Below are 27508 nucleotides of genomic sequence, written 5' to 3' on the forward strand. Positions count from 1 at the left end.
ACTAATATCCAGATTCTGAACGTAAATGACAGGTAGAACAGTGGTATTGTCCAATGTGACACAGCAGGGGAGGGCTGAGAAGCAGTGGGTTAGAGAGAAAAGAGAAGTTAGAGAAATAACACCTTTATTGGCAAACATTTTATGTGTTCATAATCATACCATGTCTCATCACTTACACTGTACTCAAAAATAAAAAAGAAAGTGTGCTTTTCTTTGGAAATGCTGCATTCATGACTTGTCACCCACACATATCTGATATATCTCACATCCTTTCTTGAAGCTGACAAAATTCAGCATGCACAGCTTCTCTCTTGGTATCTCTTTCTGGGTGGGTTTGGTTTTGGGGTTTGTGTGTTTATGTGTGTCTGTGTGCCAACCTCTGTGTGTGCTGCAGCAGCAGCAGCGCAGCCCTGGCTTGTCACTCAACCTTCTCTCTCAGTGGGTGGAAGCATCGTTTTGATACTTGAACAGACAAGGCCGTCTTGAGCAATGTTCCTCTCCAGCAGTTCCCACCTCTCTGATTCAGTACCTTAAAATGCCTTTGCTATAAATTTTCTTCTCGTTTTCCCAGTCTCAGATTTTATTAGCAGGCATTTTTCATTTCTGCCAAACTGATCATGTCCTCACTTGCCTTCCAATGAATTCAATGTACAGGGCAGGGCTTGCCCATCTGCTCTCAGTTTTCTTAGTTTTATGGAACTGCAGTACACTCTTAGAAGGGTTTTATGCCATTAACTTTGCCTAAAATGATTACAGGATAAATAAATGGACATGTAACCTATTTTGACAGCGATCGGAAGTCATTGCTGTCTAGCAGCTGCTCGCTTGTCTGCATGAAATGAGGTAGTAGCTTTGATCCAGTGTCAAGTAGTCAAGTAGAGCCAACACAAAAGCCACCGCTCTAACTCTTTGTAATTGGCAATTTAAACAGGAGCCAAGAGCTGAAGGTGTCACAGGCTGAATTCTTTTGGATTGTTAGTGGTCGTGGCTCCAAAAGGGGCTCCAGGCACAGTCAGCAGTGTGACAAGGAACGGAGAACAGGAACCATCGTTTCTAGCCTGCAGCTTTCCTCACCGCTCTGCACAGACTCTGGTGGAGGTTACAGGTAGAAATAGAGGACCGGAGAGTCTGGACTCCCAAATTCTACAACAGGTTGTTGTAGAGTTACAACAGGGTAACAATACTTTGTTAGATTTCTGTTACAACACAAGTCATTTAGCATCCTAACATTTAATCACTTGTTAAAAACACCTACCTGTCCCTGTAGTACAATGTACATTAAATGTGAGGATTAGCAGATGCTTGCAGAGTATGTGCTATTAGTAAAAGGATGGTGACATAAGAGTACTCAGATTATTCCATGGCCTGAGTCGGGCTAAAAATTGGTGCTTCATATCAATTGTGTTCTTTGTAAGGGAATATATGCAAAGTTGAAATAGGATCCAGGAGTTACTTTTAGAGTTGTGAATATTTGAGTAAACATACTTTAAAAGTATGGATTTCAGCAAGCAAAATTTTAACTTCTAATAATTCTTAAAGCTTTTATAGCTTCTGCTCATTCCAACATTGAATTCAGGGTTAAATAGTATTTATCTATGGAAGATCTTATCCTGAATTATTTCAAATGGATATGCTCCTGGTTTTTAGGGGCAGATCCTTCCTTCTGTTTGTTATACTTGTGTCTTTACAGGGCAGCAAAATTCTGCAGAAGTTTTAAAGATATTTATTAATGTTGTTAAATATACCAAATACTTGCATCTAGTAGAGCAACTTAATTAGCATTTGTTTTCTATAGTAAACCACCAGTAAACAAATTTGTGCTGTGGATTGCATCGCCTTTTCATATGTTTCTAAATTCACGTTGCAGCATATGAACTTGGAATTATGTATGACTCCTTTTCCCAAAGAGCTTGCAGGATAGCAGTGCAGCTAGGAAGGTAGACTAATTTCTGTAGGAGAAAATGGTGAAGACAAAGCTTAAAGGATTAAGAAAAAAATGGGGAATGCTGAGGAATTCAGTAATGAAGGAGGAAGGAAATAAGTGAGCAAAGTTGCTAGTACCACTGCTGGACAAAATACTGTAGGAGAAAAGAAGAAGGCATGTAAGTAATTCCACGTCTCTGATTTCAGTGACCACCAGTGCATCTTTATCTGATCACTCATTACTCAACCTGTAGAAACTGAGAGGCCAAAGACAGAGCCACAGGCTGTGCTGTAGCTGAGGCCGCAGCTGGAACCAGCCTTTATTGGCTTAGGATGATAGTGAAGTTTGCTTTGCTTATGTGCAAGATGGGAAGCGTATGTAAACATAGTAAAATCTTAAGAATGGATTTTTTTTCAACAGCATTATAGTAATATCTTCATGCTTATTCAAAGTTGCTTACATTCATTTGATCTCTCACCACTGCTTTCAAAGCCTGCTCTGTTATCAGTTGCTTCACTTTATCTTTCTTCCCTTCTTATACATGTGCAGCAGCAGCGCACCTATTTGCACAAATATTTTCTGTTTCAATGGAACTCCAATAAATAGAATATTTCAAAGGGTTCCCAGTGCAGCAAGGAGGTGGAGATGCATACAAATGCATGTGCGATGCAAAACAGTGTCCAGCTTAGTTTCTCGCAAGCCAAAAATCTTTCTTCCAATCCTATATTACTTTTATTGCTGGCTAAGAATCTCTCTGCTCTAACTATGCTCTGCTGAGCTGAATTGTGCTCACTGTGATGTATGCTTTGTAATTTGCTTTTATGTTTAATTGCTTAGCTTATTTAATTGTGTTGCAATCTACATTTTGGTTTTAGATTGTATTGTCTCCATGGACTTGTACTGTTATTTGTTTATTTCATTAAGATGTAAAAGTTTGTCTTTGCAGTTGTGTTGGGATCATCTTGGAGTCCTTGTGATGATGGTAAATGTCACTGAAGCAACTATGATTAAGTAGTATTGTAAATCATGTTATAGAAATACAGGTGTTAATAGATCCTTAGACATTTGCCATCCCTGAATAACATAAGCAGTCCTGAATCACAGCTTCCGATTTCAGCACGCATGACTTTTTTCGTATCTACGTTATATCTAGATCTGAACCTGTAATTTAGAACTTTTCCTATATTTAGACCCTATTTGGGTGAGATAAAACTCAGTTAGCTGCATCCCCCTTTGCTTTCTCAAACAAACAAAAAAATTCTAATTCAAATGTAGAAAAATGGTGAAATATCTACAGCTAATGTTGAACTCTGCAACTAATTTTGTTATGGTTTGAATCTTTTCCGCTAAATTTAATAAGGCAAATAGTAGTAACGAAAATGAGACCAAAGCAGTCTGGGTTTTAAATACCCTGGATACTGCAGTTTATGGGCGCAATCCTACATCTGCGGCACTGCTGTTAAGCCAGAGCTAAACCATTTCCAGAGAAGTAATAGTTTTAACACCATTCACTGGGAATGGTGTAAAATCTTACCAAAATATTTAAAGAAATGTTTCATATTTTCATTTATTTTTTTAGATGCATAAATGACTTCGTGGTGTTAGTGCTTCTCTGTTATGCATCACAACATATTTGGAAGGATAATTCTGGTGTTTGGTGTTTGTCCTTAGTGCTGCTTCTTGTGAACTTTGAAGCCTCATCTCTTTGATTCCTCACTGGCCCTTTCCATTGAGACAGCTACTGAAACCTCTGAAACAGTTCTAGTTTTCCCTTCCTCCTCAGTTTTACTGGTGATGAAGTTATCAAGACATACCAAAAAAACTCTACGTGCTTGTCTATGACAGCAGTTGATTTCAACATCTGTTTATTTCCTTCTGTTGGTAGAAAATAAAATTTCTTTCTCTGCCTGTTCTTGCAGTTGTATCAAGCTCACTGCTTTTATCTACAGCAGGAATTCCACAGCTCTGTTTCTGTGTTACAAGTTCTCACAGATAAAGGGGTTTAGATCACTAGTCCATGTTTTCAGAACACTTGTATCCACGATCTGCGTTTTCCTCCAATACCACGTATCACACAGAGAGTTGAAAATAATTCTTCTCTCTCAAATATCTTTGGAGAACTAAGGCTTAGATCTGTGTTGATGGCTTTCTAGATTGTCTAAGCTCATCTTCATGCTAGCAGTAATGAGGCTTCAGCCCTTTCAGTCCACCACTACATTAGTTCCAATGTATCTGTTGTTTGCATAATTTTTATTTTCCCTATTCTTACAGAATGCATCATTATTGTTATTAAAAATATCATAAGGGTCTATTTGTGAAGCAAAATTTTCATGTAGCAAGTGACCAACCCCAAAGAGATAATTTAAAAAATTTGCTGTGGGTCTGGAAATTCCTGCAGGATAGTGTGGGAAGACATATTCACATTTCTTACATAGATTTTTGTAACAGTTGTAAGCAAAGCAGTTATCTAATGGAAATAGGAGCTTTGTAGAATGGTAGAGGAAGAAAAAAGAAGTGTTTTCTTTTTGACAGATAAGGTCACGTTGAAGGCAATGAGGAAAACTATGACGTTTTAATAAATTTTGACCGTAGCAAAAGTTTGCTGAGTGTTCAGAAGAATGTAAATATTCATAGTACGATTAATGTTGCTCAGTCACTTCTATAAAAAACCTGCCATTTTTTTTATAGAACAGCTTAAGTACTTATCGATTGAGAACTTCTATAACTCCCAAAATGGAGGCATCCCCATATCTCTACAGGTATTTTAAATGAATTGAATTAATCATAGGCTTAAAAGTCTCTAGTGATCTTCGTTAACTTTCCTGGGTTTAATTAAAACATCTGTGCGCTTTTAATTTATCGATTCATCCAACTCATATGTCATGTTTTTAACACACCCCAGAATGCTCTGCATCATTTTTAACCCAATTTCCACTTAACTAAAGCAATTAAATTCACCCTGGATTAATTAAAGCATCCATACTTTAGTGCTTAAGTCAGCGTGTGCTGCTTTCCCCAAATGGTTTCTGAATGTCAGAGATTTGACACACCTGATGGGTTTTTTGTCCTTCTGGAAATTCTTCTGTGAATCTCTTTCTTGCTTACTAATGTGCAGTTTGACAGAGCTCGACAAGGAGCTTGGTAAGGCTCAGGCTTGGGCAACTGCACTGAGTAGGGAGCATGACTACTATTGAGGACTATACATCTCATCTTAGCGCTGACCTGATGCCTACAAGTGTAGAGTACTAGTATAAATAAAGCATTTAAATTATTTTTGTGTTCTGTAGTCAAACAGTTTCAGGAAGTAAATAATAAGGCATATAATGGTCTAGATCTTCCTAACTGTGACGTAAGAACATTTCAGCCTGATGGAAGCTGGTGAGCTCTGAAGAGCAGGCAGTCTAGTCAAACACCTTTCTTCCCGACCATGCAAACATTGTGTTTGTGAGGCATAAAGAACAAACGAGAGAAAATGGGCCTCAATTCATTCAATCTCCCATTCCAGAATGATTTTCTTGGGGATAAGTTTGCTAGGGGTGGGACAGCTTCTTTCCAGGAAAATAGCATAAAAATAGCTAAACTAGTAAAAGTGTGAAACAGGATAAACCATGGAGTGGTCCTAGCAGTTATTACCAATATTCATATCCATAAATGAACTCCAGTTGAAACTAATAGGCATGCTGACAAGTAGTGAAATGTACACCCAACTGATTCAAATAGGTTTAAACATAAAATATGAAGGAAAATATTGTCAAACAAAAAATTTTATTTTTAAACTATAAATAAGAATAATCATATATTGAATGTCTCCTAATTTTTTAGAAATATGGGCAAACATTTGATGTAATAAGGGAAGTGATAATTTGTTATATTTCATTACTGTTTTGTTTAAAATAATAATAATGTAAATTCTAAAGCCAACATTTTGAATAAGGTTGGCAGAAATTAAGTTCTTAATTAACTGGGCTGTTTTTCTAAAATGCATATCTTTGCAATGCCTTTGGGTTTAGTCATTTTGTACATTATAAGCCAATTAGAAATAAAGATTGTTTATATCTAAATAGATATGAGTTCACTTTAGGAGGCTGATTGTAGGCAAGAACTTTATTGTAGATTTTGGACTGAATCTAAAATTATTCAGGGCTCTGGTATACAATTGTAGTAGCATTCAGCTTCTATCATCAGTAAAATATGTCTTCACCTGCTTGTATCTTAACCTAATTTGTCCATTAAAGAGAACTTAGCATTTGTAGACTAAATGCTACATATGTGTCATCAAGGTAAAGACCAAAAAGAGAAAAACGCCAGTACAATGTGACCCTGTTCATATTTTTTAGGTATTTGGAACCAGGCAGTTGTAATTTACATTAGTTTTGCATCTTCCCTGTATTTCTACTCCAGTTTGGAGCTGACCTGGAATACATGTATTGGTTTCAGATTAGACTGTCATGAATAGTAATCCATTTTCTTTATGCACTGGCAAAATCATGCATAATGTCTCAGCAGTAGCAGTTTAATCTCTGCTAAAAGGAAGTCCAAGTATGAGTTATTACAGTCTGAATTTATTGTCCCCTAGAGGAACTGCACCCAGAAGGTTCCCTGGTAAGGTTCATTGGTAAGAAGTTTGACCTACATCTGTCTTCAGTACAATCCCCAGCGGTCAGTGAAGCAAAGAGCAGCTGATTCTGTTATGCTAGTGTGTATTTCATTTTTTATGTAACTAGGAATTTGTGCAACTCTGTCCAAAGAGCGTATCAAAACTGCCCGATCTGTATGCTCAGCTGATTTTTGAGAGTCAACTATAGAATGCTAATATGGTGGTATTAAAGGCTTGAAAAATATTTACTCTGTTTCATGATACGTAATGACTTCCTCCAAGCTTAGGGACACCGGGCTGACTTGCACTAATGAGTACAGGGAGAAATTGCTCAGGCAAAATCAGACTCAAAAAAATTGGAAATTCTTCTTGAGGAGAAGACTCAAAATGCGTCTGTTTGGTTGGGAGTAGAGCCAAGTTTTTATCTGACCCCAAGCAAACTTTGTGTAAACCTCAACAAGTGCTATGCGCACTAACATTAGTGCACATCCTGCACAGTTGGGTCATACTAGTTACGAGAGACCAATTCCACATGCAAGTATGTGCTCACACATAGAGAACAGGTGATCCTTATGCAGTTCTGAAAGGGCATATGCTGTCAGGCATAGTTCTATTAAGCTGTGTTCTCTAACAAAAGTTGCAGGACTGAAACTCTCTTCATCCTTCTAAACAGGAACATCTACAGATAAAAATAATCTTTATTTCTCTTTGGTCTGACAAAGTTCTGTACAGTTCAACAAGGGCTGAACTTATCTTACATAGGAGTATAAATAGTGTCTCTTCAGAATGTTACTTTCTTTGTTTGTACAGAGACTGTATTATGGAACTAAAGCTGCAGTGGTTTAGACCAAAATTCCATTTTGCCCAGAGTTGGTGGCATACAGTAGATAGCTGAGGAAGAGTAAAAAATGTACCTGTGATGCTTCTCCAGTAAATTCATTTGGTTCTAGAGATAACTTGTGTTAGGACTTCCCACAGTAGATGATGTCTCTTTGTTTATAGCATCCTTTGTAGATTTTCATTCCATGATTTTGTCTAATTTTGTTTTCAGTCAGGGAAAGTTCTTCCATGAGTTTTAACTTGTCAGATAATCCTGTTAAAATGCGTTGATGGAGCGGTTTAGCGGTGCTTGAGGTGTAAGGGCACTTCAGACTGTGTCTAGGTGTTCTGTTAGTGTAGCCTTAAACTTGCAGTTCAATACTCAGTCCTAATTTTCCTTACTGCTTACATTGTGAATGAGGAGTCAAGCTCAGCTTTTTTGCGCACCACCTTGTGGTAAGAAGAATCTGGTTTATATGCAAGATTAGAGCTTACAGGCATTATGGATGAAACCATTCTGGTCCTTACTCAAACAGTACCCCAACGGGCTTGATGGAGTTTTGTCCATCCAGAGCAGTGACTCCCCTCACTGACCTACCATGAGCATCTCACCTCAAAATTCTGTGATACATTAGTTGGAAGCTTTTGATATTGATACGGAGTAACTCCTGACAGCTTCTCTGGGCTCTGAATAAGCCTGTAGGTGGCACAAAACACTCTTACGCCCCATTTCTGAGCTCCTTGCAAAGTAAGAGCCATGTAAGGGCATTGGATGTGACCTGGTCCAGGACAGGGAAGCATTGCAGAAACATGTTCAAAAACCTTTTGAGTCTGCATATTTGTGTGTCCAGAAATTCAAATAACTTTCAAGAGAAGTATACCAATTTGTCTATTTTATGAGGAGGAACTGTGTTAAGAGTCATTGGACCAAATGGTGGCTTTTAATGACAGGTTATTTGGGCATTATCCCTCACCATCTCCTCTCCTGGTCTGTATGGAACATGCTACTACCAAACCACCTTTCCTCATGCATCAAGGAATATCAACGTTGCTCAAAAAATACCTATCCAAAGGTACCTGTTAGAGAGAGAACTTTTAGAGGGATGTTCGGCTGATCTTTCCTGTTCAATTCATGTTCTTAAATGTGTGCAGTCCATAGGACTCAAAGGTCTGTAGTATCTGTTGGCTGTAACTTGATCAGCTGAGCCCCATGTTGAGAACTTCATCTGGCTTTGTTAAAATACTGTTAAAGGGCAGAATCACAGCAACAAAACCGTGTTTAGGGTTAATGCCTATTGTGCTTATTTAAACTACACTTAGGAGATATACCCTTGTACTCAACTTACTTCAGTGTTGCCATAACTACTCCTGAAGACCTCTATCCACTTTTTGACAATCCTGGTATGTGATACATGTTGTCCTTATGCAACCTATCTGTTCTCAGAAATGAGATGGAACTTGATTGTTCTGTTACATAAACCAACTTTTCTTCACACTCCTTCAACAAACTTTGAGCAGTCAGTTCTCTCCTGGAACAGGCATCATCCGCTTTACATAGGGGAAATAAGCAGTCTTGGATAACAAGAACTCCAGATAATTCTGGAGTTGTTTGCACATTAATGGAAGCAACCTGGATATAAAATTAGAGTGGGCTGTTTTGGGTCCAACCCAGGAGCAACATGGTCTAGTATAATAAATAAGCCTAGCAGACCTCGTTTTAGGCTGCCTGCACCTGCATTCTATGGAAGAGCAGCTTGATTCTCTCTATTCCTCACTTAGGACAGCCTGTAAACCCACAGCAGGAACATTAACGAAGAGCTATTTTTTACAGCAGTGACATGCCAGCTCCTTATAACCTACACTTGCATATATTCTTGCTGACATGTTTCTCCTGCAATCTTAGTGACATGGAAGTCTTGGAAATGCCAAAATCTGACCACGAGCCTCTGCCATTTTTTCTCACCCTCAAAATGATATTCCTGGTTTGTAGAATAACTCTAGCAAAGGGTTGTAGATTAAACTTTGTGGCTTTAGGTTACAAGTGTCCTAACCGTAACTATTCGTTTCTTCCTTAAGGTTAAATGACAGATTCTCACATTTGTCCAAAGTCAGTTCTGGTGTCACTAACATCTTGGCAATGCACACTGCAGTGTCAGATCACTGAAAGCAAATTACTCTTCAGCTCATATACAAGCTTCACTAGGACTGAACAGGTTTACAAACCACAGCAAGACCTCTGACGTGATAGAAACATGAAGACAGGAATGAAAAGCTGTGACATGACTTTCATCTTTTACTGAGATTCCTGAAGCACTGTAGCAGAGCAAAAACACTACTGCAGGAGCTCTTTAGCCCAAGAGGCAGCACCATCTACTACTGTTTCTTCTGCTGTGCCAGTCTCTGATTTCCCAGAAGTGGAACCCTGCAAATTCAGGATCTAAGAATGGCCTTCCCATAGACATGTTCCAGATGGCAGATATATATCTCTTTAGCTGGACCACAATTGCCCATTGTTTAATGAGACTGAGGCGCAAGGCAAGGAGAGAAGCAATCTCACACAGGGGCGCTGGCACAGTATCACCCAGCTAGGTCTAGGTTGCTTGGGTTTTTTTCAGTTTTGTTTTTTATTTATTTTGGTAATGGATTTATTTCTGCTCAGTCCCGCTTGTAGGAGACTGTGCTGTTCAAATTGAGTTATTGCCTTTGAGATTTGACTCCAGAGGAGAGGTTTGCAGAACAGAAGTCCTTTCTGCTGATGAGTGCTATGTTGACCTGTAAAATAGCAAAATAAAATCTATTCCTTACTTGTATCCAGTTTGTAAGTCAGCCCTAACTTTTGTTTTTATAACTACTTGAACAAATGTGATTTATCTGGAGAAACCGTCTACTGATTCGTTTAGCTTTCCTGGGAACCGACCTTTCCATGCAGCTCTATCGCAGCATGCTTAGGATGTTGACGGGCAAAAGCAAGGCAAGAGCTGGTGTGTGCCTGTGCAGTTGGAGAAGCTACACCGATCAACCATTAATAACGATAACGCTCAGTCTCTTCAATGGCTGGGAAGCATACAGAGCATTTGCTTCTAACAATATGTCTTCCTTCTGTGGTGGACATGAACAAAGGAACTGCAAGTGTGACCACCACATACAGGAGCTGAGAGACAGGGTGTGGAAGGTGGCATCAACAAACTTGCCATTCACGATTACTCCGGGTCTTCAGGACAAGCTGCCTTCTGATCACTCGTGTCCACATCCTCTACACCATGGCAAGTAAATAGACCAAGACTAAAGTTATTACCTTGCTTACAGTAATTTGGGAAAATGTATCAACATCAACCCAAACAAGACTTTAAATTGCAGTGAAATGGAGAGTTATGGGCAAAGAAATAGCTTGTGTCCCCAGGTCTTCCTACTGGAAGAGTGGAAGTGGTCCTAGTTTGCTCCCTTTCTTTGTGGCTCACCTATCTGACCTGCAGTAGCAGCATTAGGGTGTCCAGGCAGTGAAAAGCCACACATGCTGAGGAGCAGAGGTGGGCTCCATGATGCAGAGAGAAGGAAGAGCTAGTCATACAGCATACGAGTTGCTACTGGTTCAGTGTGTTGTGTGTCATGTAAGGGTGTTTGATGGTGACGTGAGAAAAGATGCAAAATAGGCTGTCCTGGAGTGCAGTATGAACATAACAGAACTTCGCCTGCATTGTAATTCAGTCCAGCTGGTGCAGTAAACTTAATTCTGAAACCAGCTGCAACAAGCAAAACTGGTAGAACTTCACCATAAACCTTTTCTTGGAACTTAATAAAGCACTTGTGAACATATGTCACATCTGAAATCAGAAAACTGCTGCTGAAAAATGTATTTTATTCAGATTCGTACTCGTTTTAGGAGTGAGTAAGGAAAAGATTGAACAAGACTTAGAATAAGAGAGAACAACAGAAATGAAGTAGAATGAAGTCCTATTGCTACCAAAAAACCTGACAATATGGCCCCAAGACAGAGGAGGGGTAGCAAAAAAACCCCGATCTTCACCATTCTGATTTTGTTATTATTCAGCTGTAGAAAAGACAGGCTAAAAAATATTATACATGTGACCTGTAGTCTTAATTGAAATAGTTCTCAGCATTCTAAATTTTAGCTAATATCTCAGGTTACAAATCTGAATTTTTTTTCTGATCAATTTTTTTCTTATTTCAAATAAGAAAATTCTTGAAAAAGTCTATCTGAAGTGTGTTCTTGAAGCAGATCAATGGGACAGATAAGATTAAGAAAGGTTACAGGACTGAACAGTGGAGAAGTTGTACAACTGGACAATTACCCATTTCATTGTAAGAAATCAATTACTTGTGTTCTCCTTGATCATTCAGGTTAAAGGGATAATAGAAGCAAGAAGACAGTAGGACCTTTTAATGATTAATAGTAGCTTTTGAGTATATTTTTGGCATTGTAAAACTAGCTGTTAGTTTCTAATTTATTTGAGGGGTGAAAAGACAGGGAAATACTTTTTTGTCTTTATCAAACTGCATCACAGAGAAGCACAAAAGTGCACCTTTCCTCAAAGATTCACTTCATTACTCCCATTTTCTGTTATTCCTCTGTTATTTTTTCTGTTTCTCTGGCTGGTGACCACACATTCAGTGTCTGACAGGCATGGAAGTTCCCAGATTGCTAAAGACATGGGCATATAGGAGCGTGAATATGCCTTACTGGAACATTTATGTGTAACTGGCTTTTAATAAACCACTTCTTCCTTTCCATTGCTCTGCATATGTACAACATCTGATTCCTGGCATCCAAGACCTGCTGACTACTTTTATTATTCACAGGCTTCACTTCATTTGCATAAATGAATATTTACTCAAAATGTGTCTTACCCCCTTAATAATAAGAGAGGGATAAGGGTTAATGGTGCTTTCTTGTCAATACATGCAGGGTAGGAGCAGTCGCTCAGGGATTTGGGAAAACAAGGTTCAGCAGGGATATTAGTGGCAAGGTGCACTTGTTGTAGATTAAAACTTGAGTTATCCATGTGTTCAAGATTCTTACACTAAAAAAAAAATACAAGTCAAAGGGTCTAAAATTTGGGGGGGACATAACCTTAAAAAAGTGTTATGGAAGAAGAAATACGCTCTATTATAAAGTGTTTTAGGGACTGAATACTTTGTCTTCTGCTATCTGTGAAAACTGGATGTTACCTAGTGGAACAGAGCAATGTCAGACTCAAATTTGTTCACATTACTTCATCAGTTATTCTGAACTTCATCAATAGCCTATAAAGAATACTAGATGTGTTCTCAGAATGCTCAACACGTTTGCATTTTATTAAATAATATAATAATCAAATGATTTTGGAAATGAGGAACTGAACTAGTACAAATTAGCTTCAATTTCTTTTGCCAGTAGATTAATGTATTTGAATATATGTCTAAGTATTTGGTAGTGGGTTTCTAGCACTCTTTTACGTGAACTCATGTATGACCCTCTCTGCTGTTCTTCTTTCGTTCCCTTTTCCAGCTGCCTGCCCGGTGCTGTGCAGTGGCAATGGTCAATACTCTAAAGGCACCTGCTTATGCTACAGTGGCTGGAAAGGTCCAGAATGTGATGTCCCCATCAGCCAGTGTATTGATCCCTCATGCGGAGGTCATGGTTCCTGCATTGAAGGGAACTGTGTCTGTTCTGTTGGCTATAAAGGAGAAAACTGTGAAGAAGGTAATTGAGTTTGTTTTCTGGGTTTTGGAGTTATTCAATGGGAAGAAAAAAAAGGAAAGAATAGAATAAAAATTGAAATGTAAAACTACTGTATCTGATAGTTGTAAAAGAGAGGTAAAAATATAGTCCGCACAATTTTACTGATCTATCAAAGTTCAGACAGAACTTCTCACCTTCTATTATATGTTGTTTTGCAGTATTAAGATTGTCTGTCACAAGTAAACCTGAGTAATTCCTTTGTTGAAGAGTAAAGATAAATCTTTTTAATGGATTATATTTATTGAACACTTTACATGTGAAAGGCAGAGGAAAAAGGACCAGTGGCAGGGAAAATTGTATGGCTGCAGCTCCACACAAAGCAAACATATCAGTCACTGTTAAGAGAGAAGTTGATGAAACAAATTTGAAAGACTTGGATATCCATGTTCCTGACAGACTTTGTGTAGGACAAGTTACTCCCGTTAGCTGCAATCACGTGGGATTAAAGAAAGGTATATGGTGCCCACAAATTATAACTGTCCTTTAAATGCAGAAAAGCTCTTCATGTTGAAAGTGTCCAATTCTTTGTCTATATAGAATGAGCAAATTTAACAAAATAACCCATACAAAATGCGGTCATAGATAAAGCTCAATATTAGTTTTGTTCACAGTGTTTTCTATTAGAATGCAAACCATAAATTGGACAGCTTTTCTTTTTAAAGTATATTAGGATGGTTTTAAAAGGGAATTTAACTCCCCAAAGGATTGCTAAATAGACAGTTCAGCATACCTTGGCACATCCTCAGAGCAGGAATAGTTCAAGCTACTTTATGAAAACATTCCAGAGCTTATTAATCCTCCTGAAGGAGGAGCAGTTTGAGCACTAGAGTGATAGGACTGGAGCTGCAGGGTTTTACGACTAAAGAGTCTCTATGGAGTTTTCTGTGTGGGATGCGGATCTGTCTACCATGTGTATTGATTTTTGTCTTACACTGTAGTAAAGAGCTGTATCTCCCATCAAAAAACAAACAGAAGACATCTATAGGGACCTAAGTCACTAGAGGTTTTACCCTTTGGATGTGAACTGCAGTCATCACCTTTAGGACAAGATCTTGCATTTGGCTGCGTGAACTTACTTTGCTAAAAGCAACAACAACAACAAAAGCTAGGACTAGTGGGACTGCCAAATCTGCAACTGTTTGTTCAGTGCATGCCTGTCACCTCATTCCAGGAAAGCTTCACCACACAGATTTCTAAAGCTCTAATCCAGAATTCAACTCAAGTCAGCAGAGTTTTTCCATTGTTTTTAACAACTTGCATTCTAAGCTATATCCAGAAAATTCTGTAATGTCTTTTTTGTCTGCTAGAATTGATAGTTCTTAGTTCACCCTGAGCGTATGGTTATAGGAAATATCCAGAAATTATGTGAAATGCCTTGCTATAGCTAGCATTTTCATTGAAATCAAAGATGGAAAAGACTGTCTTCAGCATGCTCTGCAACATCCAGTTTCTGGTAACTGCAATGGTTTGCCCAGTCTAATGAAGTTATATGAATTTGATCATGTTTTGTGTTGTCATATAAATGCTTGTATTATTAGAGAGAGTATGGTAGGTATAATGATCTTTTCTTCATTTGAGTCTGCATTTTACCTTGTAAGCAGTTCCTCCCTCATCTTGATTGTAATTTCCAGCTATTTGCATGGAATTCTCTCTCTACTTCAAGTTGTCTAGAATGGCTGTGGTATATCTGGGCCAGACATCTAGAATCCCATAGCACTCCTGGGAGACAAACGGGCTCTTGTAGTGCTTAATTCAGCTTCTCCTAAGGTGAATGCTTGAAACGGGTGAAACAAGCACATCACCAGCTCCAGACAAGGTCATAGGACAAACTAGTGCATGTTTTTTTACAAAGGTGTTAGTGCTAACACCATTCACAGTTGGAAACACTGCAAAGCATTGTCAGTCAACAAAGTTTTGGGGAGGTGAATTACTATGTGGGGTGAAAGGCCGTACATTATTTAATCAGCAGTATGCTTGAAAGGATAAGGTTTTTCTTAAAAGATAAATGGATTAGAAAGGCAGGAGGTATTGACTGTAAACTTGTAAGGGGCCAATAACATGACAAGAAAGGTTAAAATAACCTTTTTCATACATCATTGGGCAGTAAATACATCAATAAATTAATTGACAAATAAATAAAAACAACCATTATGCTTCTACTCTAGAATTCCATTTCTTCTGACATATTTCTCACACTAATTCAAGAGCTACCAGAAAAATGTTATAATATAAAGTGGTGCCTCTCCAGTTGCAGGTAATCATCTGATTTCTTAAAAAACTTTTTGTGTGAATTAAAATTCTGCCATTCTAATGGTAGAATGATACAAATAAATATATCTGTATTTATAGATAATTTATGAGATCTCTTCTGTTGATTTGTGCTTCCAAAAGGAACGGCAAAGGCTGATTCATTTGTCATTTTCCAACTAGGATATTGAATTAGAAGAAGTGGGTCAGCATTTTTTTTCTTCCCGTTAGCTTTTTATTTCTGATATTCATCATGGTCATATTGTTCAAACAATTTACCTGAAGTGTAAGTGGCACCAAAATCAATATTTGTGATGCAAAATTTTTTGCAGCATAAACACTGTTGTTCTATTAACAAATTTGCACACAAGATGAAGTGGCATATTTGTCAGGTTTCATTCAATCTGGTTTAGGGGGAGATAAGTGAAATTGCCCAATTCGGTGCAGTTTAAGGGTGGTTTTCCTGTCAGCTTCATGGTCGAGTCATTTGTCAATGACATTTAACTTCATAAGTGTAATTCATGGCTCTTTGGGGGTTTTATGGTACATATTGTTCAGAAAACTCCTTGACCTCCTTTTTTGTCCTTAGGGATATAAATTGCTTTCCGTACCTTTTTTGTCAAATCCACAGAGGGCCCAATACTAAATGAGCTCTAATGATCTGAGCTGCCAAGGGGCTGTGAGTTCTAAGTCTAATGTACCTACATGCTAAGGCACGTTCTCCTTTGTTTAAACACCAAAGAAGTTCCATTTATAAATCCTTATTAAATACCATTGTAAACCCTTCTAAAGACTCGAGGCCAGCACCTCTGCAGCAGAAGTCAGTGTAGTTCTGCTGCAGGTAATCACGTTATGCTAATTTTAGCAGCCGAGGATCTGGCCCAAGATGATAACTCTAGGAGCACGTATTAAAATAGAACAAGATTTGAGTTCAAAGTTAAAACTCTGTTCAATTTAAACTTTGAAAGCTATTACTTACTCATATGATAGAACAAAACAGCTATAAAGTATATTTGTCTAGAACAATGGACAAAGGTGTGTTATTTTGTAAAAGAAGGGAGATTTGGGGCTTAGGGTTATTGATAAGCTTATTTGGTGGAAAGAAGTCTCAGCTGCATGAATACTGTAATTCTGGATAGAGGAAAGACGGTTAATTTATGTAGAAAAAGGTGGTGTTTTTCATGTGCTTCACTTAGCTTTTGTTAGTACTTTGATTTGAGAAGGAAGATGATACCTTTCTGACACAGAGAGTACATGAGGACTCATCAGTATCTCCTAAAGTCAGCTGTCCTGCCATATACAATGTTATACACATATTACCCTTTATACATTTTCCATCTCAAAAAAAACCAGAATAGACTAAATTTACGGGGGGAAAAGTAATCTTTGTTCTCCAAGTAAATTGACCTAAATCTTTATATTCTGTCTTTGTTCAATCAGATTGTTTTATCACAGTTCTGTGTCTGTCAAGCTCAAGAGAAATAGTGTGAAAGACATGTTCGAACTTTTGGGCAGCTTCTAATTTCATTAAGCACCCAGAAGGAACAACAGTACAGGACAAGCATTCCAGATAATTTTAGGACAATTTATGAATTTATCAAATCTTACGTGAACAGAACCATAAAGCAAGCTTGGTTTACCTATAAATACAAAGGTGCATTACAATATTTAAATGTCCAATTACCTAAGCATTAAATCTTTAAAAAGAAAAAAAGACAAAACCCACATAGCTAGTGTCATCATTAAAATGAAAATCTTATAAGGAATTTTATAGCAATTTATTCCTGTACTACTATAATCTGAATTAAAATCAAAACTATTCTGATAACTCATGTTATTGCTTCTCTGCATGTGCCTGCCTCAATGCTCTGTGTTGTATCTAATCTATATACTTACTTTAAATATTCTGCAACTACATAAAGTAATTTGACAAGACTCTGTTTATAGAAAAGTTGAGATTTTAAAGATCGAGTATTGTTCACATAAGGTAGAGTGAAAATGTCTCTGCCTTAATTTAGAAGGATCAATTTGGAAAAGATGAGAGATAAATCACTTTCATTATAAGCTCAGATCTTCCTAGAGCTGCAAGAGAGAATGCCAATCATTCTAGGTCCTTCTGCTGGGAGCTAATATATACCAGTCATGAGATGAATCCATTTGATTTAGGACATGAATTTGACCTTGGCCCTCAATTTCACAGCAAAAGGCAGTTGGTAAAGCCTCTATGTTGGTATTTGCAGTAGAGCATAGCATACTTACACCAATTCATTATACAAAATAAAAATGTTGAGGATCATAATGTTACTATATAGAGTTTATTTGAAAGACAGCCCATAACATTTCTTTCTTTAACAGGATTGAAATGGCACCTGAAATTTCATGGATTTTCCATCGTAACTATTTTCACTTTCTTATTCTGTTGCTTCTGGATTGAGAAAAGATCAAATCCTTATGTGTATCTGGTTTTCTTTATTTCTTTAAGAGGAATTATCTGCTGGTTAGAATACGGGTTGAAGTAACTGGGACTCTCAGTTTCACAGCTCAGCTACTGATGGACCACGAAGGAAATGCTCTGAAGTGCCTGAATAATTTAGGAGTCTAAATGAAGCTGAAAGCCAGTAATATTTTGCCTTCTGGATACTTAAAGTAGATATCACAATGTTATTCTCACAATGCTCTAGCATTTCAATAGTGATAATAGCAGTATTGATGAAGAAACTCCAAAGAAAAATACCCTTGAAAAGGTGCAATTTATTCCGTTATTTTAGGTTTTGTTATTTAAATATAGTGCATGAGTCCTGGGAATTTCAGTGTATTTCAGAAGAAGCATCCCCAGGTGAAACTTAGTGTGGAACTCTTACTATATGTGTATATTTAAGTGTAATTTCTAAGTCCTTGTGCTTCTTCACTGCAGCGTTCCTGCAGTAACCTTTCATTGTTCACTCACACCCTGGTTTATCTGGAGCTAAAACACAAATCACATCGCACTTCCCCAGGTGTTAATACGACTTGAAGAACTACATCGATTTGCTTTGTTTATCACAGCGCTATCAACTTTTCAGAGCACGCGTCTCCAGTTTTCCAACCATCCCGTTGTGCGAACTGACCTCTCTCCGCATTGTTCTGTTTGTCTGTTTGTTTCCTGCTGCAGTGGATTGCTTAGACCCGACGTGCTCGAGCCACGGGGTGTGCGTGAACGGGGAGTGTCTGTGCAGCCCGGGCTGGGGGGGGCTGAGCTGCGAGCTGGCGCGAGCACAGTGTCCCGAGCAGTGCAGCGGCCACGGCTCCTACCTGCCCGACACTGGGCTCTGCACCTGCGACCCCAACTGGATGGGGCCCGACTGCTCCGTCGGTAAGGAAACCTTCCTTCCTGACTCCGCAGTAATCCTGTTTTCCTAAAGTTTTAATATGTACAGCAAGCTCAAAACGCGCATCATTTAGAAAATTGTCTTTGGAAGGTGTTTCGTGCTGTTTAGCTACATTGGGAAGAAATCCGTTGTGTATCTTAAATGCTATTTTTGTGACATTCTTAATTTGGGATTTGGGGGGTGAGGGGAATGCCCGTTAGGAGTTTGTATTTCATTCTTACGATGACCCCTTTTACTTAAGTGCTTCACATCTGTTTCCCAACTGCTAATGAAAATTCATAATATATAAATATGTTTATAACATTTGAAGAATGGGAAACACTATAATTACGTAGTTTTGGGAGTTTGCTTTACCGTACATCAAAATGCTACTCAGTTATGTAAAACATCACAAAACAGAAATATCTCTGTTCAGATAAAGGGGATTTTTCCCTTTTCAGTTGTACATGGAGTATTTAAAAAATAATTAAAGAGCAAGAGACACTAAAAAGCAGGCATAAAAGTGTAAGCTACGAAATTTTATCCCTCTCCAAAGCTGCAGTCACAGAACTTGATTATTCTAACAGAAGGAGCTAAAGAGAAAAAACCAAAGTTTTGACAAGACAGCAAATGTTCTATTTTGGGGGAAAAATACTGGGAATTTTGCATTTATATTCTAAGCTGAACCCTGAGATGGAGCTGTAGGCCATAAGCAAGTCTCTGAAAATAACATTAACATTTTTCACATTTATTCAGTTATTTCTCAAGGTTAATGACTTAGAATACCCCATCAGGTAGATGAATATCAGGGTGTGTTTTTTCCGCTTCATGCGTCAGCAGCCAGAAAAACTCATGAATGAGAGTTTCACTGTCAACCTCTTTGGTGATGCATGAGGCAAAAGACCCCTCTGCTTGCTTCTCTGCAACTTCAGCTGGCACAAAACAGTAGAAGAATTTTTGGAGTGAGACACCGGCTGGCTGACCATGTTAGTAATAGGATTCCAAAATCTCTCCCTTGAAAGTGTCTTTTACCCATCGCTCCTGGAGTCTAAGTGACCCTGAATTGTCACCATTCGCTGCTGAATGAGCTTTAGGTGAGTTTCAGTCTCATTTTTAGCAAATCAATGGCTGTATCAAAACCACCAGAGGTCCAGGTTTGGAACTGGTGTCTGAACAGAGGATACAGTCCTGCAGCAGTCTGTCCGGCATACAGTAGCAGATCTATTTTAAAACAACATTTTAACATAATTTAGTTTGTTTTTTGGTTTCTTTGGTGGTTTTTTTTAAAGTCTGTTTTTAAGCAAAAACTAAGTGCTGGTTTTGATATGAATACAAACAGTCCAGCCATTGGCAACGTGTAGTTTTCAGCAAAATCCTCCCTTGCTGCTCCTGCCCTGCTGGGGCTGACCCGAACCAGCTATAATCCTCCTTCTTTTCTTCTCCTAGAAGTGTGCTCCGTCGACTGTGGCACTCACGGGGTGTGCATTGGCGGAGCGTGTCGCTGCGAAGAAGGGTGGACAGGAGAGGCGTGCGACCAGCGTGTGTGTCATCCCCGTTGCACAGAGCACGGCACTTGTAAAGATGGGAAATGTGAATGCAGAGAGGGCTGGAATGGGGAGCACTGCACCATTGGTAGGCAAACGACAGGCACCGAAACAGGCACATATTGCTTTCTTTTCATAAATCGTAGAAACATAGTTACTGTTGTGTATTGTAATAGGCTGTTCCTTTAGGGACCCTAGTGCTTTCAGGTATTATCTCTGACTCAAAATGTGTTGGGTGAAATGCAGGTGAGCTCTTGGAATCATTTAAAATCAGTAACAAACTGATCAGTGGAGGAAAAAAAAAAACCCAACAACAAATTCCCCAGCAGATGAACGTTAGTAAGTAGATACGTAACAAATGGTCCATTACAGCATCATCTGAGCCAAGATCTTCAAACTTAACTATGCATTCCTTTGTGTGAATTACATCTTTTTTAATTTCCCGGTCTGATGCATCGATGCTCTCCCGCTATTAGACATCGCATCTGAAACACATCACCACCATCCCCACACAGAGCAGGGGTCAAGTTGTGGAGGAATAAGTGTTCCTGGTGCTACAGAAATAGCTCCCGAGCGCTCTCCTGCCAGCCGGCACGGGGCGTGCAGACGGCCGGTCCCGGCACGGGGGCCCTGCGGGTGCTGCCACACACCCCTGGACCCTTTGCTAATGGTGCTGCTCAGTGCAGCGTGGGCATCGAGCAGTGCTTGTGATGGGTCAGCCTGGGAAGTTCAAAAAGGTCACACTTGCACAGAGCCGTGGTGCTCTGTCCTCTAAATTACTGTGCTTGACAAGTTATCCTGAAGATAAATTGTGAAGATCTTTGTTTTGTCTCTACAAGCAGTCAGGTAGTGTATCTGGATTATTTTGTAAAGTTTTATACTGAAAACAATTGAAAAAAAATGATATTTTTCCCTATGTTTTAATGAAAAATGGGAAATTCTGAGTGATCACATCTCTCCTGTGAAGCCTGAGCAAAGTTATCTGGAACAAGAGCATCCGACTGCTGGGACAGCGTGCGATTCACACAAGTGTACTTTCTCGAAAGACCTTTTGGAGGACTGTGAGGTGTACCTTCAAAGAAGTCCAAATCCAAGGTCACATTGTTTTAATTCTCTCAAAAGTGGTAAATTTAAAGAAGAAAAGGAGTAGGTCAATTGAGATTTTCATGGCAATCAGGGACCCTAATGGGACAGTCCTATTACAAGTGAAATGTTATTTCTTTACTTAAAAGTATGGTGAGATTCCTGCATCCCTCAAGCTGTTTTTCATTCCCCTCTGATTTCTCCCTTGATATACAAACCATTTCCAATACACACGAGTTGGAAACTAAAAGTATACTCTAATTGGAGAGAAGAAAAAATGAGAAAATAGATACATATTTTGGGGGCCTTTCCTTTGATGTTGTGGTGCTGCATGCTTCCACCACACCATGCTAATGTGATTTAAATCAAAGCTTTTATGACTGAACACTTTGTGACCAGTACAGATGCAGAGTGTTTTATAACGATTGCTTTCGTACTTCCATCGTATCAACATACGTCTGCTGGATTAATCCAGGCATTTTGTTTTCATATTAAGTATCTCCTTGATCTCTACAAAATGCCTAGTATATATATATATTTTTGCATTAAATTGTGTAATAATTGCTTATTTTACAAGTTGCTGCTTTGTGCGAAATTTGTTTTGCTTTATAATCTTGTATTAATATGCCTATGTTTAGAGGTAATTAGTTTATTTAAAGTCTTCATTACTGTGCAGACAAAAAGATACCGTGTACTGATATCTTAAAAGAATTCTGAAAATTACAAGATGAACTAGGGAACTCCAAAGTGAGATTTTTAGTCTCATTTTCAGAGCTGTGAAATAAGTATTTTCCCCACTATTGATATATATAATCAATTCTTCTTTTTAGAGGAAGAGCGATGCTGCTAAAGTGCTTAAAATATGCATAAGCTTTTTTGTTTGGTATGTATTAGAAGGATTTCCTTGAAGCTTAATGTGGGTCTGCCTGTGGCAAAGGTGAGACTAGTGCAAACAAATTAGATTTGCCCTTCTAATGATCATGTCTTAAATTTGTGCAGTTATAAGTTGCCTGTTCTGTGTAGGTAGACAGATATATATTCTTCTGGCAGGCCTGGACTAGTAAGAATTTTCATAGGTCACAAAACAGGATGCCAGAAATGGGATTCAGTTCAGAGGGACAGCTCAGCTTGATCACACTGGTTAATTTTACGTGGGCCTGAAACAGAGAACGAGTTTGGAGGATAAGGAGAGTAAAACTAATGTTTGTCAGTATTTGTACAAAAAAAATCCAGTTACCACTGGAAGATTTGTCCTTAGAGTGGATTGATACTTTGGAACAAGAATGAATTGCTCAAGGTGTTTAAATGTTGATGTGATGAAGTGTAGTTAAACTAGGCAGAAACTAATTTTAATTTAGAGTACTCTATTTATGGTTTTGCTTTCAACTGAAAGGTTGACAGACCATTTATTGTCAGAATTATTCCCTGAGGAGCATCAACCTAAAAAGATAATATTCAGAAATAAAAATTTCCTGTATTGAAACCTTTATTTTTTTGAAATTATTTTAATTTTAATCCAAAACCATTGTTTTAGTCCTGTTTGGAAGGTATCTGGCAAACCGCACAGTCCGTTTATCCGAAGGCAAAGCTCGGCCAGACCAGAGTCAAAGAGCATGTGAGCAGAGGATGAATCTCTCCCTTCCATGTACATAGTTGGGATTTTTGAATACCCGTATTAGGTCTTCAGGAGCAGTGAATGTCCACACTCACCTCACCAGACCTTTGAGAATTTCTCCAAGTGCACTTGAAGCAGAAAAATGTGAATCCTGTAGGAGAGTTTATTTACTCTAAGTTTCCATTTATTGCTCCACCTAGTATGAAATCTCTTGAAGTCAGTAGAAAAACTTGCTTTGATTCCAGCGACTTCAGGCCAAGCCTACTTAGAACAAGTTGATCTAATTCGTGAGAAAAAGAGAAAGGCTTCTATATACAAACCAAAATATCTTTTGTTTGTACTTCTTTATGAGTTTCATGTGCTGTATTTACATAGCAGTGGGAAAGAAATCATTACAGCAACCTGCAGGTATCCAGGTTCATTCAGGATATTTTATTCTATTTAATGTCAAATTAGGCTTTTATAGTTAGTTGACAGAATGCGTGTTCTTTATCATTTTGATGTTGAGTGTCTAAGCTCAAAAAAAAAAAGTAGGTTCTTTCTGCATTACCTGCATTTTGAGAAAAACATCCTGTGAATTCTTCCAGAATGCCACTATTAGCTTCATGTTAACAAGCTGTTTATACAAAGCAGCTTTTACCTGTCTGCAGCAGTAGAATTACATCTAAAAATCGGTGAATGTAAATTCCAAGTTATACAGATTTTGGTTAATCTACATCTCCATACTATAAAAAGGAAGGAGTGGTGTGTGGCTTTGCTGAGGTGCTGTACGTAGCAGGGCAGAACTCTACACCGGGCACGACATTTCGCTTTGCTGCTTTAGGTAAGAAGAAAAATTGCTTAGCGAAGTGATGATAAAGAAAATGAATCTTTTCCCAGTGCAAAAATAGACCTGTCAGGATATGTTTATTAAGTGATTACTATTCATTGATTGCAATTACGGAGGAAGTTATAACTTAAATAATAGAGGGTAATCTAGATGAGGAAAAAAATATTGGAAAACTAATAACAAAGCAAAAGACTAAGATATAGCTGTTGCTAAATCTTGAGCCAATTTCATGACAGAATTTTAAGACAGGATTTAGCTTTTCCTTGGATCATCTGAATGTTGTTAAAGCATGATGTTATAAAACAGATCTGTTACTTTCACTGAAAATAATATTCAGATGTTTAAAACTGTTGGTTTTAAACTGTTGTGGAGGATGTTCTCCATATAAACTGTCAGCATTGTGTACTAAGGACAGCGTGATGTATATGGAGATCTTAAGAAACAGTCAAAAATACCATTTTAAAAGCGTAATTCCATCTGTAATTCATAGCCCTGCAGCATGAAATACAACTGTTATTAAGTCATCGGTAAAGATCTCACAGAGAGACTGGTGAAGCCAGGATTTAATCCTAAATATTTATGAGTAAAATTTAAAAGCCTGCAAACATAGTGTATCTTGTAAGGTAAGCTCTCACCAGAAGATGATATATGAGGTTATCTTTCTGGCAGCCTGTCATATTCCCAAAGCACTGCTCTTGTCTACATTAGATGTAGGTTAAGCACTCCTGCTTTCAGATAGAAAGTGGCAAAAGATTGTAATAAAGGATATGTGATAATACGGATGCTCTGCTGCAGATTATGATCGAAACAACTCTTATCTTCTCTACTTCTCTTTATTTTAATTTATTTTCAATGCCAATAAGCTGTACCCCCTTTGACAGCCACAGAACCTGAGCCCCCAGCAGCCTCCCTGTGGGGAGGACACAGGGGACACAGGGACACTGTGGACATTTCTGCAGCTCTGCTCCCTGCCCGGGTACCGCTTGTTGGAACCAGATTGCAGAGGTGGGGATCTGCCGTTCCCTTTCCTCCACCGAGTCCTTGACCTCTGTACGGAAAATGCCAAATGGTAGGGCGTGTTTCTTAGTAAATAATGGATTTGGAAATCTGGGTTAGCCATGTACTTTATCTTTTATGCTTTCAGGGCCTTGAATAAAGAAGAATTGTTTGAAAGAACCACAGTCCTGTCACCTGCATGATGGGAAATAACCTAAAATTTTCAGATACATAAAAACGTGGAGAAAAAAATAGAGGTTTCTCTGTGTCTGGGGTGGTTAAGATAAGAAGTTCAGGTGACAGCACAGGAGATTCGGTTTAGGTGTTAGGAAAACCCTTGGAACAGTAAATGAAAAACCGAGGTAGATTTTCTAAGGAAGTTGTGGAATCCTCATAAATGGAGCTTTTAACAACAGTTTAGACAAATGTCAGTCAGGAATAGCAGAGCGGTAGTTCATCCTGTCATGGGGCACCAAGCTGACTAGGAAATCATTGAACTATATGAGCTCTCCTCCAGTCTGATTTTAAATGAGCTTAAAAGGTAGGATTCCTTCTAAGTACTTTGGTTTATAATATGGTAAGATTTGTACTGTCATCCCTTTTAAGAAACTAATACTGGTCTTAGAAGTAGAATTGATCATTTATCCAACCAAGGAAGCTGATCAGTGTTTTCTGTATTTGTGGAACAACAGGTTGTCAGTGTATATATTGGCTACTCTGAAACATCCAGACAAAGAGCCAATATTACACCCAGTAGGTAAATATTTTAAATCCTCTCCCTTTGAAGTACCAAGACTCACCCAACTGAATACTAGATGGATAGTATTCCATCTCTGGTTTTACTAAAAAAAAGAGAGTTTACTACAATTTTTTTCCCCAATTGTTTTGGGAGAACTGTGCTCTTTCCAGCTTTTAGACGTGTTTATATTTTTTGTAGACTGGAAGGAGTACCACGTATAAAGAGTAAAGATTTAGATTTTTACCTTATAATAGAGTAAATAATTGAAAGAAACATTAATAATGCAGCATTGTGTAATCTTTGGATACAGCAGGATATTTTTGTACCATGATAATGCTCTTTGTGTGAAAGATTTTTTCCTTCTACTACTGATTTTTCTTGTTGTAATTACAACAGTAATGATTCAAAGATGAGGCAATTTTCAGGAGAGATGGAAAGTGCATGGGAGGAGACAGTGGAAAGCCATTGTATCTGACAAAGAGCAATTTAGAAGGAGCTAGATATATTAGACTTCTCCAATGCACTTCTAACTTAATCTGTAACATTTTATAACCTATCAAGGTATAAAATAACCTCCAATGACGATGATAGAAATTTAGATTGCATACTCTGTAGAGGGAGGAACACATTTTTTCATTTTATTTGAAAAATGCCTAGAATATCTGGGTCATGACCACTTTTCATTGCTGATGATATAGAAATATGTTGGTAATATATATGGTGACACGAACGAAAATATTAGAGACATTGACTGTATCCGCAGATTGAGATTCATCCCCCATGTGATCCAGTCATCCTATTGTCTTTACACCTGGTAGCAGGTTTCCTGGTGCGCACATCTGAGATGCAGCCTTTAAGTACATGGTGTCAGGCTTTCATTTGGAGTGCCATAGGCTGTTCTTCCCCTCTGCGCGTATCTTCAGCAAAACAGAAGAGTAGCAGATACCTTGTGAATTAGTCTGAGATATTCTCAATGATTTCTGTAAATCTCTACACATAATTTACATATTCATTTCTGTCATGCAAGCATAGAGAGACTCATAAGGTAGAAGTTTTCCTTTTAAAGTGATGTTTTGGTCATATATGTTATATTACATCGTGTTAGGATTTATAACAAAAGCCAAGGAAACGTACTAGTCAGTGAGAGCAATGGTCAGCTAGTCCGGCATCACTGTGCTTCACTAAAGGTACAAGTTCGTGGTAAATAAGCAATAAGAAATTTCTTCCTGGAAAGATAATGCTTTTTATTTTTTCCGGCTACATTTACTGTTGGGGTGCTTTGTTGGTTTTGTAAATGTATCATCTTTTATTTCACCTCCAAAACTTCTGAATAATATCTCTTGGCTATAAAATCCCTGGATTAAACAATCTGTAAACAGCTCTTGTTTTGAGTCTCATGCTAATTTTTGTTTCTGATTTGTAACTCTATAAATTCCTATCCCAATAACTAAAAAATACTTTCCTACTTTTCTTTATCAGGCCCGTTAAATTTTCTGAACAACTTACGTAGCACTAAGGAATCCAGAACTACTATGTGCATCCTCTTAGTTTATCATTGCAGAGCAAGATAACCGATTATGTATGTTTGGAAGGAAATATTCTATGTAGAGATTTGTATACAGTGAGAGTGGTTTGACTTTCAGGGAGTCTAGAAACAGAATTCCTTTTCATCTGCAGAATTTACACAGGGCAGCTGGGGATCTTTCTGGCTAAAAGGCAAGCTTATTCATGAGGAAGAGCTTTCCTGTTTGCATTCTTTGCTGAGGGCTTCCTGTAAATGATTGAAATATGTCACACCGCAGTGTCAGAACACTTGAATGGCTTTTTTTCCTTTCTCTATATATAGGATATTTGCGGAACATGACCTTACTTCTTTCCTTTCTAGCTCAAAAAATTTAATTGAGTGTGTTTTCAGCAAAGCTTCCTCCATTTTGTCTGGTACTTCAAAGATGCACCCAGCAGATACTGGTGAATAGTTTCCCCAAACTAAAATAATGTTTCTTCTTTCTCCTTTTGGAGAGGCTCCTA

General features: G+C 38.2%; 1 protein-coding gene across 6 annotated transcripts in view; it reads left to right on the forward strand.

The window, feature by feature from the left end:
* TENM2 (teneurin transmembrane protein 2) overlaps positions 1-27508 on the forward strand; it is a gene marked incomplete at both ends in the record, with an annotated part of 489425 nt that overhangs the window by 395329 nt on the left and 66588 nt on the right. For 3 of the 6 annotated variants that reach the window (XM_080353522.1, XM_080353524.1, XM_080353526.1), the window contains 3 exons: positions 12847-13041; positions 18479-18679; positions 20121-20333. In XM_080353522.1, the coding sequence (XP_080209648.1) occupies positions 12847-13041; positions 18479-18679; positions 20121-20333 (609 nt within the window). The remainder of the gene's footprint in view (positions 1-12846; positions 13042-18478; positions 18680-20120; positions 20334-27508) is intronic. The other 3 variants (XM_080353523.1, XM_080353525.1, XM_080353527.1) reach the window with 1 other exon arrangement.

The sequence above is a fragment of the Nesoenas mayeri genome (genome assembly GCF_963082525.1).
Source record: "Nesoenas mayeri genome assembly, chromosome: 14".
NCBI classification, from domain to species: Eukaryota; Metazoa; Chordata; class Aves; order Columbiformes; family Columbidae; genus Nesoenas; species Nesoenas mayeri.